General features: G+C 38.4%; 1 protein-coding gene across 2 annotated transcripts in view; it reads left to right on the top strand.

Moving 5' to 3' along the window:
* Positions 1–16,225, top strand: part of MSR1 (macrophage scavenger receptor 1) — a gene marked incomplete at its 5' end in the record, with an annotated part of 57,971 nt that overhangs the window by 23,744 nt on the left and 18,002 nt on the right. The window contains 3 exons of one of the 2 annotated variants that reach the window (XM_082608759.1): positions 1,262–1,351; positions 6,729–6,782; positions 10,449–11,490. In XM_082608759.1, the coding sequence (XP_082464885.1) occupies positions 1,262–1,351; positions 6,729–6,782; positions 10,449–10,459 (155 nt within the window). In that variant the 3' untranslated portion in view covers positions 10,460–11,490. Of the gene's footprint in view, positions 1–1,261; positions 1,352–6,728; positions 6,783–10,448; positions 11,491–16,225 lie in introns of those variants that run through there. The other variant, XM_082608758.1, reaches the window with a different exon arrangement.

Raw genomic sequence — 16,225 nt, 5'->3', positions numbered from 1 at the left:
CTTCGCCAGATTGCCTATTTGCCCCATGTTTGGTAGGGAATCGGGAAGTTAAAAGTATATGATGGACTGTCTTGATAATTCTACTTCCTGATTTAAGCAGGTTTACTAAAATCCCACCTATAGGGACTTCCCTGGTGGTCCAGTGGCTAAGGCTCCGTGCTCCCAATGCAGGGGGCCCAGGTTTGATCACTGGTCATGGAACTAGATCCCACATGCTGCAACTAAGAGTTCACATGCCTCAACTAAAGATCCCACATGCCACAACTAAAAGGTCCCATGTGCCACAACTAAGACCTGGTGCAGCCAAACAAATAAATAAATAAATATTACAATGGGAGTGTTTAAAGAAAAGACAAAAGAAACCCTGTACCAACAAAACAAAACAAAAACAAACAAACAAAAAATACCTATACGTGCAATTGAGCCCACTAAACTCAGCTTGACTCGAAACCATGATATGAAAATCTGAGAAGATATAAGTGCTTAGTAGTATTAAATAGTCAGTACATTAAATATATTACAATTGTTACTCATGTCCTGGGGTGGATATTATGTTAAACTGTGCTTTATCTCAAGATAATATAATAGAAATTCATTTCAGCGTGCCATTTCCTTGGAAGCATGCCAAGGAGAATTACCTATGACCTTTTACTTTAAAAAATGTTTACTGAATACTTTCCCTGTGCCTGGGACACACACACACACACACACACACATGGCTACATTATTGTTTGGGATTACAATGGAGTATGTAAAAACAAGAGCATGAGAGATAGAGTAATATATTCCTGCACTAGGGCCTCAGTATTTTTTTAATAAATATTCTTTGATACTTCTCATTGCTTGACTTGTGATTTTCCTGGGACAAATCTTAAAAATCCAATTTTTAGCTTAAATTTCAAAGTTATCATTTCAGCTATAGCAAATTTTTGCCATTTGAAGATTCCTGATTAGACTATTTAAGGCTTCCAGTTAAAACTCTAAGATTTTTTTTCTTGTGTGTTTTTATTTGTAGTGACAATCTGTTACATATTGAATATCTACAGTGTACTAAATGCACTAATGTTTCTACTTACTGTTACTGTTATCTATCAATTTTTACACGTGAAATTTTAGGAAAGACATTGTTCCTCCATTTGGAGATTCACCTCTTTCATATCTATTAGTGAAATTAGATTGTTTCATTATTCTCTCAAATCTTCATGCAAAATGAATTATTACCACTGTTTTTTTGGGGGGGGTTTCTTCATTTACCATGTAGGTCCTCCAGGTCTTAAAGGTGATCGGGGAGCCATTGGTTTTCCTGGAAGTCGAGGATTCCCAGGATCAGTGGGGAAGACCGGGAGGCCAGGTATTATGACAATGCATATTTTCTTCACAGAATATGTAAAATAAACACCAGATCATAGATATTCCTTTCAACTTCTTAGATAACAAAAACAATGGTCATCATAGTATGAATAGCAGCACTCACATGCAATTTATTTTGTGATCTGAAACATTTTGAAACTGATTTCTGTCTACCTGAGGAAAGTTTCTATGTCCAGAAGGAAAATAGTTCCATATAAAATCACAACAGAGGATCTGTCAACTAACACACCACTATAAATCATCATGAAGAATGGTATCTATCTTAGAATAAAGAGAGTGGAAAGACTGGTAGAGAAAAACAAACAAGCAAAGTATAAACACCCCTTTAACCAAAACCACCAAACCCTGTTAAGTTACAGTTAGCAAAATACAGGCAGACCTGAAATCCTATCCTTTGCAAGATAACCTGCCTGCTACTGTATATTAGTACTTAATAATCACCGTGTTCGGGCCCTTTACAATTGACATACATGATGATATTATTTCTACTCCTTATGCCGCTAGCCTAAGCTTGAATTGTGAACTGTACACAGAAATTTTAGAAGAGAGCAGGGGACAGAAAGATGCAGAACCATTTAGCTGTATTACCAAGTGGTAAGTAATAAAACATTTGTAAAGTGGGGCAAAAGTAATGGAAGCTGGAAGCTGTGGAAGTAGAAAGTAGAGTGATTAACTCTGTACAGCAAGACAAGATGTCACAAAGAAAGTCGTGTTAGAGCTGGCCTAAAGATGCACAGGATTTCTTTACATCTGTGGTTCTCAAACTTGAGCAGACATTACCTGTAGGGCCTGTTAAAACAGCTTACTGGGCTCCACCCCCGGAGGACTTTCTGATACAGTAGGTTAGGGATTGGGCTCCCTGGGGAATGTTTACTCCTCCCAAGTTTCCAGGTGACAGTGATGATGCTGATCAGGGACCACACTTTGAGAACCACATCTTCAGGTGAAGAAAACTGGAGAAAGAGAGACTGTAAAAATGAAAGCAGGGGTAGAGGTAATAAATCCCTTGACAAAAGATATTCTCAGGAGATTACTTCCTTATTAAAAGACTCAAATGTGGTAGAAACATGAGCAGCAGTGCCTGGTACTAGTTTAGTTATACTGCAGATTAAAACAGTGAATGCATTCTTCCTCTACAAGAGTCCAAAGAGGGTAATAAAATTAGAAATAAAATCTACTAATTGTCATTTTCTAGTTAATGACACAGCCTGGACTATCTGAGTGATATCAAAGCAAAGTGATTTCAAAGCAAAAAGATTAAGAAGGAGCAGCCCTATTTATTTTCTACTTTCTCTCCTGCTCCCCTTTTCTTCCCCACCCTGCCCTCTTCCTTTCACATGTATTAAGTACTCTATATATATATATATATATATATATATACAAGGGACAGTGCTTGGTGCAGGGAAATGAGAAGTAAATAAGACACAGTCCTTAACTGATAAAGTATACAAATATAAGAAGAGAAAGAGAAGACTTTCTTCTTGATCCATGGCAGATCTATAGAGCATTTACCATCAGACAGATTTACTGCAGAGAGCTTGGAGGATTTAATTGAAGTGTAACCTTACATATCTTCAAAACCCCTAGAGTACTCCGAATAGAACCTCATTAAATGAACTAGGTTTTCCAGCAGTGTAAATAATGTGCTTCTCTCCAGTTAGACTCTTGGAGTCCATTCAAAGTCTGATTCTAAGGGTGAGTTATGGTCTTTCTTAGGAATGTCTAAAATTATAGACCACAACGAATTCCTTTATTTATTTGACAAACAGCTATTGAACACTCTGGGCCATTCATGGAGATATTTATAGTCGAATATATGGGTTTGGAACTCAGAGGGGAAGCCAGAGGTAGAAAGACAAAGTTGTAGCTATGCTCATATAAATGTTCACTGAAGTCCATGAATTTTAATAATTATTGATTTTAGTAATATTTTATGAGTAGGCAACAGTGAGAAGAGAAAGGGCCTAAGATAAAGCCTTGAGTGGTTCCAGAAGTACAGACTGAGCAGAAAGAGCAAAGCAGCCAGAGTGAGGAAGAAAACCCAGAGAAGGCGGTGTGAAAAAAACCAAAGGAGTTTCAAAAGTTGGTCAAGTAAGATGCAGTCTACAGAAAGCTCTCCATTTGTTGCTGTGAGGATGTTGCCTTTATCGAGAGCAGTTGTGGTGGGGCTGGGTGGAGTGGGGTGGAAGCCAGATTGGGGAATGCCCAGGGGTGCCTGGCGATGAGGCTGGTAGACATCGGGGTAGAGCAGTCTGGCTCTTCAGAGGGGGAGGAAGAGATCGGTTTTTTCATTTGTTTTTGTTTTTTCTTTGAAAGTGAATTGGAATACTATTTAAATGCTGACAGCAAGGTAAAATAGAGATGTTGTTGAAGGTACAGAGGAAGGAATGGTTAAAAAGATTGTGGAAGGTTAAGAAGGTTGAAGGTGAATCATTCAGGAAATAGAAAGAAGCATTAGGCAGAGGAGGGAAGGTGTCACATCTGAATTGAAGTAGGTGAAAAGAATTGGGCTGGGCTAAGTGTGCCTGTGTGTGAAAATGAGGAACCCAGTGCCTGGCTCATGGCAGGGGCTCTGAAAATGCTTGAAGTCACAATGATGCTATTGAAAATACCTCCTCTTATATTGATATCTAAAGTTAGAGTGGCGGTATATTACATACCGTCTACCTCTTACTTTTCAGTGGCTTTCAGAAATATTAGTTCTTTATTTTTGACAGAAGAGTGACATATCTGACAGGAGGTGGTTAACTCCAGGTTTTGACAAAGCCCTTGGGCTCGTTTTTAGCCTAAGGTGTCATTATAAAGGAGGGAAGAATCCCTGTTCTCTAGAAAGGATGTTTTTAGTGTGTTCAAGTGTGAGAAAAGATTTCCAAGTGTCATCTGTGAGGAAATCTCTGAATTATGCTAAAATGACATAAAACATTTTTTTTTTATTTATAAGAAGAATGGGTCATTTGTTCAGATCTCTGGCTTGAACAGAGATCAAGGTATCATTAAAATACCTAAGACAGGGACTTCCCTGGTGGCGCAGTGGTTAAGAATCCGCCTGCCAATGAAGGGGACACGGGTTCGAGCCCTGGTCCGGGAAGATCCCACATGCTGCGGAGCAACTAAGCCCGTGCACCACAACTACTGAGCCTGTGCTCTAGAGCCCGAGAGCCACAACTACCGAGCCCACGTGCCACAACTACTGAAGCCCGCACGCCTAGAGCCCGTGCACCGCAACAAGAGAAGCCACCACGATGAGAAGTCCGCGCACCGCAACAAAGAGTAGACCCCGCTTGCTGCAACTAGAGGAAGCCCGCACACAGCAACAAAGACCCAACTCAGCCAAAAAATAAATAAATAAATTTATTTAAAAAATAAAATACCCAAGACAAACTACAACATGAAAAGACTTCCCAGAGTAATTTTACAATTATTTTCTAATTCTGAAAATAATGCTAGAATGATCAAATTAAGCTTGTTTATTATATTATCTTCTCTGAAAAGAATTTGAACCGATCAGTTACACCATTTTAACCCCCCTACCCCAATTTTTGTTTAATATCTTAGATTTTTCCTCTTGAGGAAATCTAAAACTTTGGTATTATATCTCATAAAAGCCATCCATCACATAAAACAAAAAAGAAAAGGTTTTAGGTACTTTGTGCTAAATTAATGATTCTTGTCAGTTTAATATTACCTGAAATGACTGAATCACCATTAAAAAATGAATTTAATGATGTACAGTGTAATCATATATGCAGAGCAATTAAAGACTATTATACTGTGATAAGGAATGGTTGGCATTTCAAAATTAAATTTTAATTGGAAATAGTTTCTATTTTTAAGTGCTAAATCTCAATTTTCATGTTACTCATCTCACGTTATTTTGTATTTTTTTTAATCTGGTAAATTGGAGATCAAAAAAATCTTCTCTAAGTGTGAATAAGGACAAGTGTTCGAAAACAAAGCATGGATGAGGCAAAGTAAGCTAGAGAAACAGACCAAAAACAACAACAAACTAATGATTAAAACTGCAAAATAAAATATAAAATAATTGTGCCATAAAAAAGTGAAATGAAATGAAAAAATCCTCTCATTCACTGAAAATAAAATCACAGACAGTTCTAGCTAAGTGATGTTGTAAAACAAATAAGAGCTACCATCTCTTACATGCATCTCTTAAGAGCAAGGCCCTTTATAAACATTGTTGCTAATTTTCAAGGTAGGTTTGCAATGGAGGGTACTATTTTTTCATTTGAAAGAAGAATAAACTCAGCTCAGAAAGGTTTAAAGACTTGTTTTGAGCCACATACCTAATAAGCGGCAGAGCAAAATAATTCAACACAAGAGAATTTAAAATGATTGTTATTATTCCAGAGCTCATGATCTTTGAACTATGCCCTTTGACCTCTTGGATGAAAGGAGAACAGTCCTTGATTTTGCTGGAGGAAATCAAGAACATTAATGAAGATTTTGACTTAGAGATAGATGGCGCTATGATCAGTCCTGCATTTATGCCAGGAAGGTGATTACTTACAAGACATCTGTCGACTCTTGGAAGAAGAATCGATATTTGAGAACAGCACCCCTCTAGTGAGATGCAGTTGTCATCGTTGAATTCTCTTGTTGGTACTAAGGGCTTAACCTCTGGATATAGCTTTAGGAACCTTAGGTGAAATAGCAACCCATTAGCAAAGAGCAGGGTCTTAACAATGTTTCCATATAAGGTCCTGACCCTTATTAGCACAGGGTCTGTAGCACACATCTCAAGTATGTGAATGAGGTTTCTCGAAGCCAAAAGTAACTATCTAGAGGTTTAGACACCCCTCAGACCTTCCCAGCTTCCCCCAAGACTGAGGTAATTGGGATCTCACCACTCCCAGAAATTCATTCACAGCTCCATCTTTGCTAGGCTTCACACAAAAGAAATAGAAAACAAGACAGACAAATTGTAATGGGAACGGAAAAACAAGGTTTGGGATGAGATGGAGGATACCAGGCTTTCTGGGAGAGGGAGGAAGACCCAAAGAAGGAGGAGAAAAAGGAGCGTGAATAATTGCAAGCAAACTGCTACACCTCAGTTTTGCCTACTTTAGGAAAATGGAACATTTAATGTCCTGGTAAGTAATCTGAGATAATGTATGTAAAGAACCTACCCATAAAATGCTAAGTTCATAAGAGTGTTTCTAAAATGATAGCTGTTATTATCATCATCATCATCATCATCATTATTACGTCTGGAAATCTGCAGGTTGTTATACATTGTTATTCTAGATGACCTTGTGTTGCTCTGTCTGCATTTCAAGCACTGTGAATTGCCTAAATTAAAAAAAGTTTTTTTCCTTTTATTTATTTTTATTTTTTTAAAGGATATTCTGGACAAAAAGGCCAGAAGGGGGAAAAAGGGAGTGGAAGCATGCTAAGTAAGTTTATGGTTTCTTGGTTTTTTTTGTGTGTGCCTTTGTAATAAACAAGCTTGTGATAGTGGTGGTCTGGGCTTGAGGCAAAGGTTGAGAACTTCAGTGTTGATCCATGGGGATTCTCTGGAAGTCAGCCACAGCTTTCTACAAATAAACTGTGCTAACTGGTGTAAAACAAATAGGTTAAATTATACTACTCTAAATCTCATTACCCATTTGTATTTAGTTTTTGTGATGAGTGTAATTTTCTAAAAATTTCACATAGAAAATTGTTCAATTTTCAAGCCAATTTCAATCTGCTGAAAGAAAATCAAGCTTATGAATAGAAACAATACAGCCTCCCTACCTACTAACTGAAATAACTGAAATGTTACATATAGGAATTTGAACAATATAAGAATAGGCTAATTCTCTGACAGCTGGGGTATTTTTGTGTGTTTTGTTTTGTTTTGATAAAAACTTGAAAATGGTATTCGATATCCCAGACCTTCAAAACTGCAACAGAATAGATTTCACAACAGGGATCTCTGTGAGTGGAATGCTGACCTCATGTTCCAATGTAGAGAATCTGTAAATTGGATCTTGAAAACTAAATATTAGATAAGATATCTTCAGTAGTCGAAGTGCCGTAAGTCAATGGTTGTGTGTCTAGGCCAAATCTACCAGATAAAATGAAAGGATTTTGAAAGGGAATGAGGAATCCACACTTGATTTCTCAGAAACCAAGTGTTCCTCCTCTGTGTTCCCAGTTGGAGCTGCACGTAGTGTGTGTGTGTGTGTGTGTGTGTGTGTGTGTGTGTGTGAGAGAGAGAGAGAGAGAGAGAGAGAATAAGTGATACACACACAGCTATCATAATCTTTACCCATCAAGGGTCTGTTTTAGACAGATTTTCACAAATCCTTTAATGGATCCCCAAATCTAGCAGTTTTCAGTTGTAATTATTGTTTAAAAACTGCAGTCCCAGTTTCTCTGTCTTAGTAAAAATAATTATTTTTACCTCATACACTGTGTTGATGCCACATTTAGGCAACTTAGGGTCACTATTGTGAATGCCAGCCATTTAAGTATGGTGTAACCACATGATGCTTTCTACAGTTGTTTTCATAATTGTTGCATTGTTGAAGTGTGTTTTCCCCTAAATTGAACAACACTGAGTATTGTGTGTCTCCTCAAAATGCCTTAGTGTTAGTCAATGATTATTATTGTTGTTATTATTATATTAAGATAATAGAAACAATAGGAAAAATTCTCCTTTGTGTCCATTGATTCTTTGATGTGATCACTTTGATCTGCTGTTTTACTTTTTATTCCATTTCTTCTCCTTTCTCCTTGTCACTCCATTTATTTTCACTGAGCTCCTGTGTAACTCTTCCCTATCTGCATGTTTATTTCTATCTTTATCTCTACCTTTATCTTTATCTTTGGTTCTTCTTTATCTCCTTTTCTCCTTTTCCTGAGACTTTCTCTGAGCTTCTTAACCTTGACTCTGGTTAAGCTTGGCAAATAAGGGACACCTTTATTTTGTAGCCTGGTAATCTAACACCCACACTGCCTTTTGTTACCTGAGGTTATCAAATGCTTTGAATTTTTTTTTCAGATACATTCAGATATGTTTTCAGTTACAGATATTTTCATGGCTGTTTTGAAGTTTACGTGCTTGCTTTCTTTGAGGAAGTATTAAGAGAGATTTCTGTGTATAAATGTGTGTGTGTGTACATAGCCTCCAGATTCCTCTCCATGTACCCAGCCCCTCATGGAGAGTATATAATTCCATAATGTTTCAAAAAGACAGAAATAATCAAATACAGAAACATCTATACAGTGTGTTCTGTTTTCTCCTTATTTAAGTTAAAATGCCAATCATCTGCTATGGCAGTATATGTGGCTCTTTTCTCTCAGTGGCTACACACTATTCCATTATATATCACTACCATAATTAGCATAATGTATCATTCAGTTCCCTAGTCATGAACACTTGATGATTTTTCTTTGCTTTAGCTTGGCTTTAAGAAACAATGCTACATTCAGCACTCTTTTACATGATCTTGTGGGAATATTTTTTAATAGAGAATTTGCTAGCAGTAGAAGCAGTAGTTCAAAGGTGACATGCATTTTACAATTTGATGGATTCTTGCAAATGGCTCCCAAAAGGTTGTACCAATTTGTTCCCTGTGAAAGTGACTGATTCCCCACATATTCAATTAATTCTGGTATATGAAAATTTATATTGAATTATTTTGCTATACTTCTAAAAATATTTTTCAAGCATGATTTAAATATAACAAAAATAATCATTGATTTCCTCTTTTATTTTTTTTTGGTTCAGCTTTTTAAAATTAATTTTTATTAGAGTGTAGTTGATTTACAATGTTGTATTGGTTTCTGCTGTATAGCAAAGTGAACTAGTTATACATATACATATATCCACTCTTTTTTAGATTCTATTCCCATATAGGTCATTACAGAGTACTGAGTAGAGTTCCCTGTGCTATACAGTAAGTTATTATTAGTTATCTATTTTATATATAATAGTGTGTATATGTCAATCCCAATCTTGAAATTTATACCCCACCTTCCCCCTTGGTAACCACAACTTTGTTTTCTACATCTCTGACTCTATTTCTGTTTTGTAAATAGGTTCATTTGTACCATTTTTTAAGATTCCACATATAAGCGATATCATATGATCTTTGTCTTTCTCTGTCTGACTTACTTCACTCAGTATGACAATCTCTAGGTCAATCCATGTCACTGCAAATGGCATTATTTCGTTCTTTTTTATGGCTGACTAATATTTTATTGTATATATATACCACATCTTCTTTATCCATTCCTCTGTCGCTGGACATTTAGGTTGCTTCCATGTCCTGGCTATTGTAAATAGTGCTGCGGTGAACATCGGGGTACATGTATCTTTTCGAATTATGGTTTTCTCTGGATATATGCCCAGGAGTGGGATTGCTGGATCATATGGCAGCTCTATTCTTAGTTTTTAAAGGAACCTCCATACTGTTCTCCATAGTGGCTGTACAAATTTACACTCCTACCAACAGTGTAGGAGGGTTCCCTTTTCTCCACACCCTCTACAGCATTTATTGTTTGTAGATTTTTTAATGATGGCCATTCTGACTGGTATGAGGTGATACCTCATTGTAGTTTTGATTTGCATTTCTCTAATAATTAGCAATGTTGAGCATCTTTTCATATGCCTCTTGGCCATCTGTATGTCCTCTTTGGAGAAATGTTTATTTAGATCTTCCACCCATTTTTTGATTGGGTTGTTTGTTTTTTTGATATTGAGCTGTATGAGCTGTTGGAGATTAATCCCTTGTCGGTCACTTCGTTTGCAAATATTTTCTCCCATTCTGTGGGTTTTCTTTTCATTTTGTTTATGGGTACCTTTGCTGTGCAAAAGCTTTTAAGTTTAATTAGGCCCCATTTGTTTATTTTTGTTTTTATTTCCATTACTCTGGGAGATAGATCAGAAAAGATCTATCACATCTTGCTGTGATTTATGTCAGAGCGTGTTCTCCCTATGATTTCCTCTAAGAGTTTTATAGTATCTAGTCTTACATGTAGGTCTTTAATCCATTTTGAGTTTATTTTTGTGTGTGGTGTTAGAGGATGTTCTAATTTCATTCTTATTTCCTCTTTTATATATGTGTCAGGACCAGCATAACTCCCTGATCATATTAGGGCAGGCCCCTTTGAAGATCAGGTGGGTTGGGCGGGACACCCTGTGCTACCATCTCACTAAAAGGACCATCACCTCTGGACAAGTCACAGCACAACTGATTCCAAGATCCCTTTGTGGCTCCTCCAAACAACCTTGGTTCCCGAATGGTGCCTGGCTTCCGCATGCCTTCCTCTCCTGGTCCTCGGTACTGTTTGGGTCTCTGCTCCCTTGCTCATACCTCTACCCACTCCAGCACCCCACCATCACCACCGTCCTGAGCTGGGACACCTCCCATGTACTGACTGGCGGGCTCTTCCTACCTTCCTCAGAGCCAGGCCAGGAGCCCTCTGCCACCCACCCATCTAGTGTCTCCTGAACCCATCGGGTTCCAGGAGAAATCTCATGGATACCGATTATCTGTGCATTCTTTACCCTCAAAAATACCAGTCTCAGCCAGAGATAGGGATGCCCTAAAAGAATCCATTTGTTCATTCAGCATATGTTTATTGTGTACCTCCTGGAGCTGGACTAAATAACGTATAAGATAGCTATTGTCCCTGGAATTCCTGCACTGATTGTCCCAGAAAGACATAGACATGGAAACAGGCAGTTATATAATAGAGCAGAGGTATATGGGGGGGAGGAACAGGGCTCCACAGGTGTTCAGAGTAGGTCAAGATTTTTAAATCCCTTAGAATTTTACAAAGGTAAATTGACTTTGATTTGCTTAGTTTCATTCATGTCTTCTTATTCTCCAGTTTATGGCATATTTTTTTTCAAGTTTTATAGTGAGGTCAAGTGGAGCTGGGGCAGTTCATTCAACATTTTTGAACCAAAAAACAAAACTTGTTTCCTTAAAATACCTAGCTGTTTCAAGCAAGAATATTTTGATCATAAAAAAAAAATGCTGAAAAAAAATGATGAAATTGTTTTAGTCTAAAAAGCTCTTTTCACCAGCCTGCTGCATTTAGTATCCTTGGTAAAAGCACATGTAAAAAACAAAGTTCCTAAGTGTGCTAGTTATGTTATTGAATAAAAACTGTAAAAAAAAATTTTTTTAACACAACTCATTGTACTTTATGCTTTAAATATCCAGTATAGATCCTGGAGAAAAATAAATACTTCAGTAGAACTGGAGACATTTTGTGTAGGTGAAGAAAGGGCTGACAGTGAGAAAGGAGAAAACGTAAGAAAAGGCAAACTAAGAAAAGGAAAAATGTGGGATTCCATGTTAGTTTTGAACGTCTCTCTGTTAATCAACAGATTGAATTCTCTCAACTCTCCTTTCCTTCAAGGTTTAACACATAGTCCCAGGATTCACAACATTAAGGTTCTAGTAGAATTCTCAGTAGTGTCCCTAGGTGTGTCTCCCCACTTCCATTCATTCCCCAGTGAAATGGGCATCGTATTGCCTACCCCACTGGATTGTTGTGAGGGTCACATAAGATATTGTGTGTATGCAGATGCTCTGTAATACTATAAAGTGCTTTACACTCATAAGGCATAGTTCTCAGTGGTCGTGGTCTCTCTGAACTGGAGCTGCTCTTCCTCGCTGGTATAATGCAGACATTTAAAATCTGTAATCTGGACAGGAGTGAGAGCCAAATGAGAATGCAAGAAGCTAAATAAATGCCATGGACAAAAAGAGGTGCTGGAGAATCAGATAAGATTTTACATTAGATAGAGCAGCACAAGTGTGACCAGATCACAAATCAATGAGTCTGAGCCAAGCAAAAGAGCATAAGTTATAAATAAAAGGAGTGACTAAACAGAGTGCACGCCAGAGGCCAGAAGCTGTCAACAGAGGTCAGGACAAAATATCAGGCTAATAAAACGGGAGTTCCAGGCTCTGAGGAGCAAAGTGTGAGCCCAAGACGCTGCTGATGAAAAAGCTCTGAGAAGTGTTGAAACAAATTAGAGTTGTCAGTGGTACTCTGGGTCTGTGCCGGCTTGACACCAAAGTCTCCAGGAAAAAAAGGGGCAGAGAGGAATCAGATCATCCTCAGTAGTAGCAAACTGGCCAGTAGCAAACTGGCCAGTTAAAGCAAACATCTGAAGAGGAGTTGGATCTCTTTGCCTGTGGTTTAATTGGATAGGACTTCCTACCCCATTCTGTACGGGGGGACAGGCTCCCATTCTGTACCTGGGAGCCCTCTTCTTCTCCAGCAGTACTTGGTCCACACTTGCCACTGATGGCCCTGATCCCAGGGACCCTGGGAGACAATGCCAGGGGATTCGGTTCACCAGTTTTCTGGCACCCCAGACTGCAAAGGGATTCTTAAGTGTGTCAAATACGAACCTAAACTTTCCAAATTAGGGGAGAAAGGGTTTTTTCTTCAGACAAAAGTAGAGGCTGAAATGCCCAGTTCAGATGCACAAATTACACCAAATTTAATAACGTATAATAAAGAGAAAACCAGTCTGCACCAAGTTCTAAATCTTGTCCTAATAGTTTGCTGTGTTCTCACCCTAACTTGAAAGTGTTTGTGTTTCAAGCAGACAGACTTCTGGCCATACAATGAAACACTCTGTGTTAGGTTATGTCCTCAACATGCCAATTACTAATGTGTCATTTGTTAGTGTTTTCTACTGTGCTTTTTACCCAATAAGATTGTAATTAGGATGTGAATTTAGAGGAAATGTCTTATTTTGAAACTCATACAATGATACGAAATATCTGTATGTCTTTCATTTGATTTCTGCTGAGGGCTCAGCCCAACCTTAAATGAATTCTGGTCTTTCTCCAAGCATTCAGTTGACCAAAGTAAAGGCTTCTCTTCCAAACATGAAATAAGTATAATAATGAGCTTTTAGAAAATATTTACTCTCTAATGCAGGGGCTTTAGTGTGTTATCTCATCTGATCTTCAGAAGAGCCTTTGAGGTAAGTCCTATCATCATTTCCATTTTATGGATTAGAAACTGAAGCTCACCACTGAGTGGTAGAACAGAATCACAGAGCCTGGTGTATTGATTTCCAAAGTCCCTATTTGTAGCTGTGACTCCATTCAACACTCCCACAACTAGCTTTATATTTTTTTATATATATAAATACCACAAATATGTCATACGGAAGGTGTGGAGAGAGAAAGAAGGAAGGGAGAGAAAGAGATTTGTAAAGAGCAATTTGGTTTTCTAGAATGAGCCTCATCATTGAAAGGCCTTAACGTAAGAGTTCTTACAATATGAACTCCATTAGGTCAAATTCCCAAAAAATATTCCCAATTAATCTCTGTTAGTTTATGTTTCTTCCTTCCTATCCCATTCCAGCCATTGCCTCCAGTCTCTTCCCCCAAGTATATTAACTCAGAAACATAGTCTTTCTAGAATGCTTACCTAGCCTCCATTATTGTATTGAGAATTACTCATATGCATAAGGGGAAGAAGCTACCTGCTAATATTCTATCTCTATTTCAGTAACTGACTCAATTTGAACTTTTTTTTTCAGTATAATGTGGTTACTTTGATGTCCTCTTCTTTTATTGTGTCTCTTGTTTAACTGCACTGTCCTTTTCTCAGTAGCCCACCTGGGCTTCAGCAGAGCAGAGTGTACCTGAGCAGTGATGTCTCCAGCTAACTTAGATGCTCATTCTTGACACTTATGTGCTGTTTCAAGCTTTATATGATTCCATAAATGGGCACTAAAAACATATAGTATTCCATTAACACAATGCATGTGTTCCCTTGTAGTATGTGTAACTAATATGTCTTGTAAATTGAAATAGAGATTTAAATCAGCAATGAATCCAGTGGTTAGCACTGGTCCTGTTTAGGAGTTATCCCAGCTGACTTACAGCCTGACTCTCACCAGAGCTAATGAGATGGAAGAAAAAAAAAAAACATCAATACGGTTCCAGCTAGGTCCTTTGCATTAGCAAAATTTGAAATTCCTTCAGTTATGTGCTGGAGTTCAGATAGAGTAGAGAGACCCAACAGGCCACTTCCACACCTCCACGACCTCAGAGGACCAAATGGCTTTCTTCTTCAGAGAAGCAGGTCCTGGCTTCCTGTTCTGCAGTACATGTAGTCTTACACTAATACAAGATTGTTTCTTTTGTTCCAATTCAAGCACTTTCCAAATATAGGTTATAGGTTCCAGCCTTTTTTTTTGGCCGCACCAGGTGACTTGTGGGATCTTAGTTCCCTGACCAGGGATTGAACCCGGGCCCTCGGCAGTGAGTGCATGGAGTCCTAACCACTGGACCACCAAAGTATTCCCAGTTCACAACCTATCATTTGCTCCCTTAACCTGGCTTCTCTGGCCATGCATTGCCCTACAATGTGAGTCTCAAGACGAGATTCCCTAGAACAACACAGTTACTTGCGCATGAAGTGTCCCAGAAATATCTCCCACTGTGGCTTAACCTACAGATCCTGACCCTTTCCTGGGGTACTGCAGTTATTCTCATCCCCTGCTTCACCTGAATTGTCACTCATATCCTGCTTAATCCACTGCGAAGTAAGAACTTTTAAGTTATAATTGATTCACTCAATATCATCTGAGGTTTAGTACAGTTTTTTTTGATGCAGCACATTCTCAGTCTTTTAGTTATTCAGTCGCTGAACTACAGGTGTTCAGTGTCATCATTGTTAGCTTTGCTAAGTCACTAATTTCCAGTGTAACCAAATGTCTACTACCCAGCTATTCTGCAGTCCTCAAATCTTGGGGGTCAGTTCTTTAATACTGAAATAAAATTGTTTGAGCACCAACCTCACATTCTAAGGCAATTCCAGTGCCTCCTGTCTGAAGTAGATTGATGAAAATACAGAAAAATTATATTCCCCATGTCTCCTCATTCAAATCCCTGCCACGGCTGTGATAGTGGGTTTAATAGGGTTTCTAGAAATTCAGGTGCTCTTGAAACCTCAGGATGCGACCTTATTTGGAAGTAGGGTCTTTGCAGGTGTAGTTAGGCTAAGATGAGGTCATGTTGGATTCAGGTGGGCCCTAAAGCTAACAACTGGTGTTTTTATAAGAGGAGGCCACAGAGACATGGTGAAAAGCTGGAGACAGAGGCAGGGATTAGAGGGATTCGGTTACAAGCCAAAGAACACTGAGACTGGCTGGAGTCATGAGAACCTAAGACAAGGCAAGGAAGGATTTCTCCCCAGAGCCTTTGAAGAGAAAACAGCCCTGCGGACATCTTGATTTCAGACTTCTGACCTCCAGAACTGTGAGAATAAACTTCTGTTGTTTTAAGCTGCACAAATTGTGACCATTTAATATCGTAGCCCTAGGAAACTCACACGCCTATGCATCTGTGATCGCTCCTTTACCCCCATGTCACTCATTCCAACACTGAGCACCACACCTCTCCCTTCATTTGAGAATGTTCCCTAGCTCCACCTGGGGATCTAAGAGAATTTTACTGACAGCTTATTCGTAACAGGAAAATGTGAGCAGAAGAGTCTACAACTTTCAAGTTGAACCTTAGACTTTACTGTGTCGAAACTCCTGGCTAGATTAGACTCCATATTTTCCTCACTGGCCACCCTCAGTCTCTCCCCTGCCATCAAAATACTTTGCACACATGCTCCACTGAAATCTTCTCCCTCTGGTTTCTCCTCTTTACCCCGTTTGGGGACTTCCAGAATACTTGTTTTCTTTGACTTCTGGAGTAAGATTCAAAATCTGTTAAATTATTTTTCCAAGAAATTCAACCTATTTCTCCAAACATCTGATATCCAGTGTAAAAAAATAATAATCAGTCAATCTAAAAAAGAAATGGAAAAGTTTATTCGGGCCAAATTTGAGGATTATAACTCAGCA

This window comes from Mesoplodon mirus (genome assembly GCF_964341445.2).
Source record: "Mesoplodon mirus genome assembly, chromosome: 20".
NCBI classification, from domain to species: domain Eukaryota; kingdom Metazoa; phylum Chordata; class Mammalia; order Artiodactyla; family Ziphiidae; genus Mesoplodon; species Mesoplodon mirus.
The sequence above is the reverse complement of the archived record's forward strand: the minus strand, read 5'-3'. Positions and strand labels throughout refer to the sequence as shown.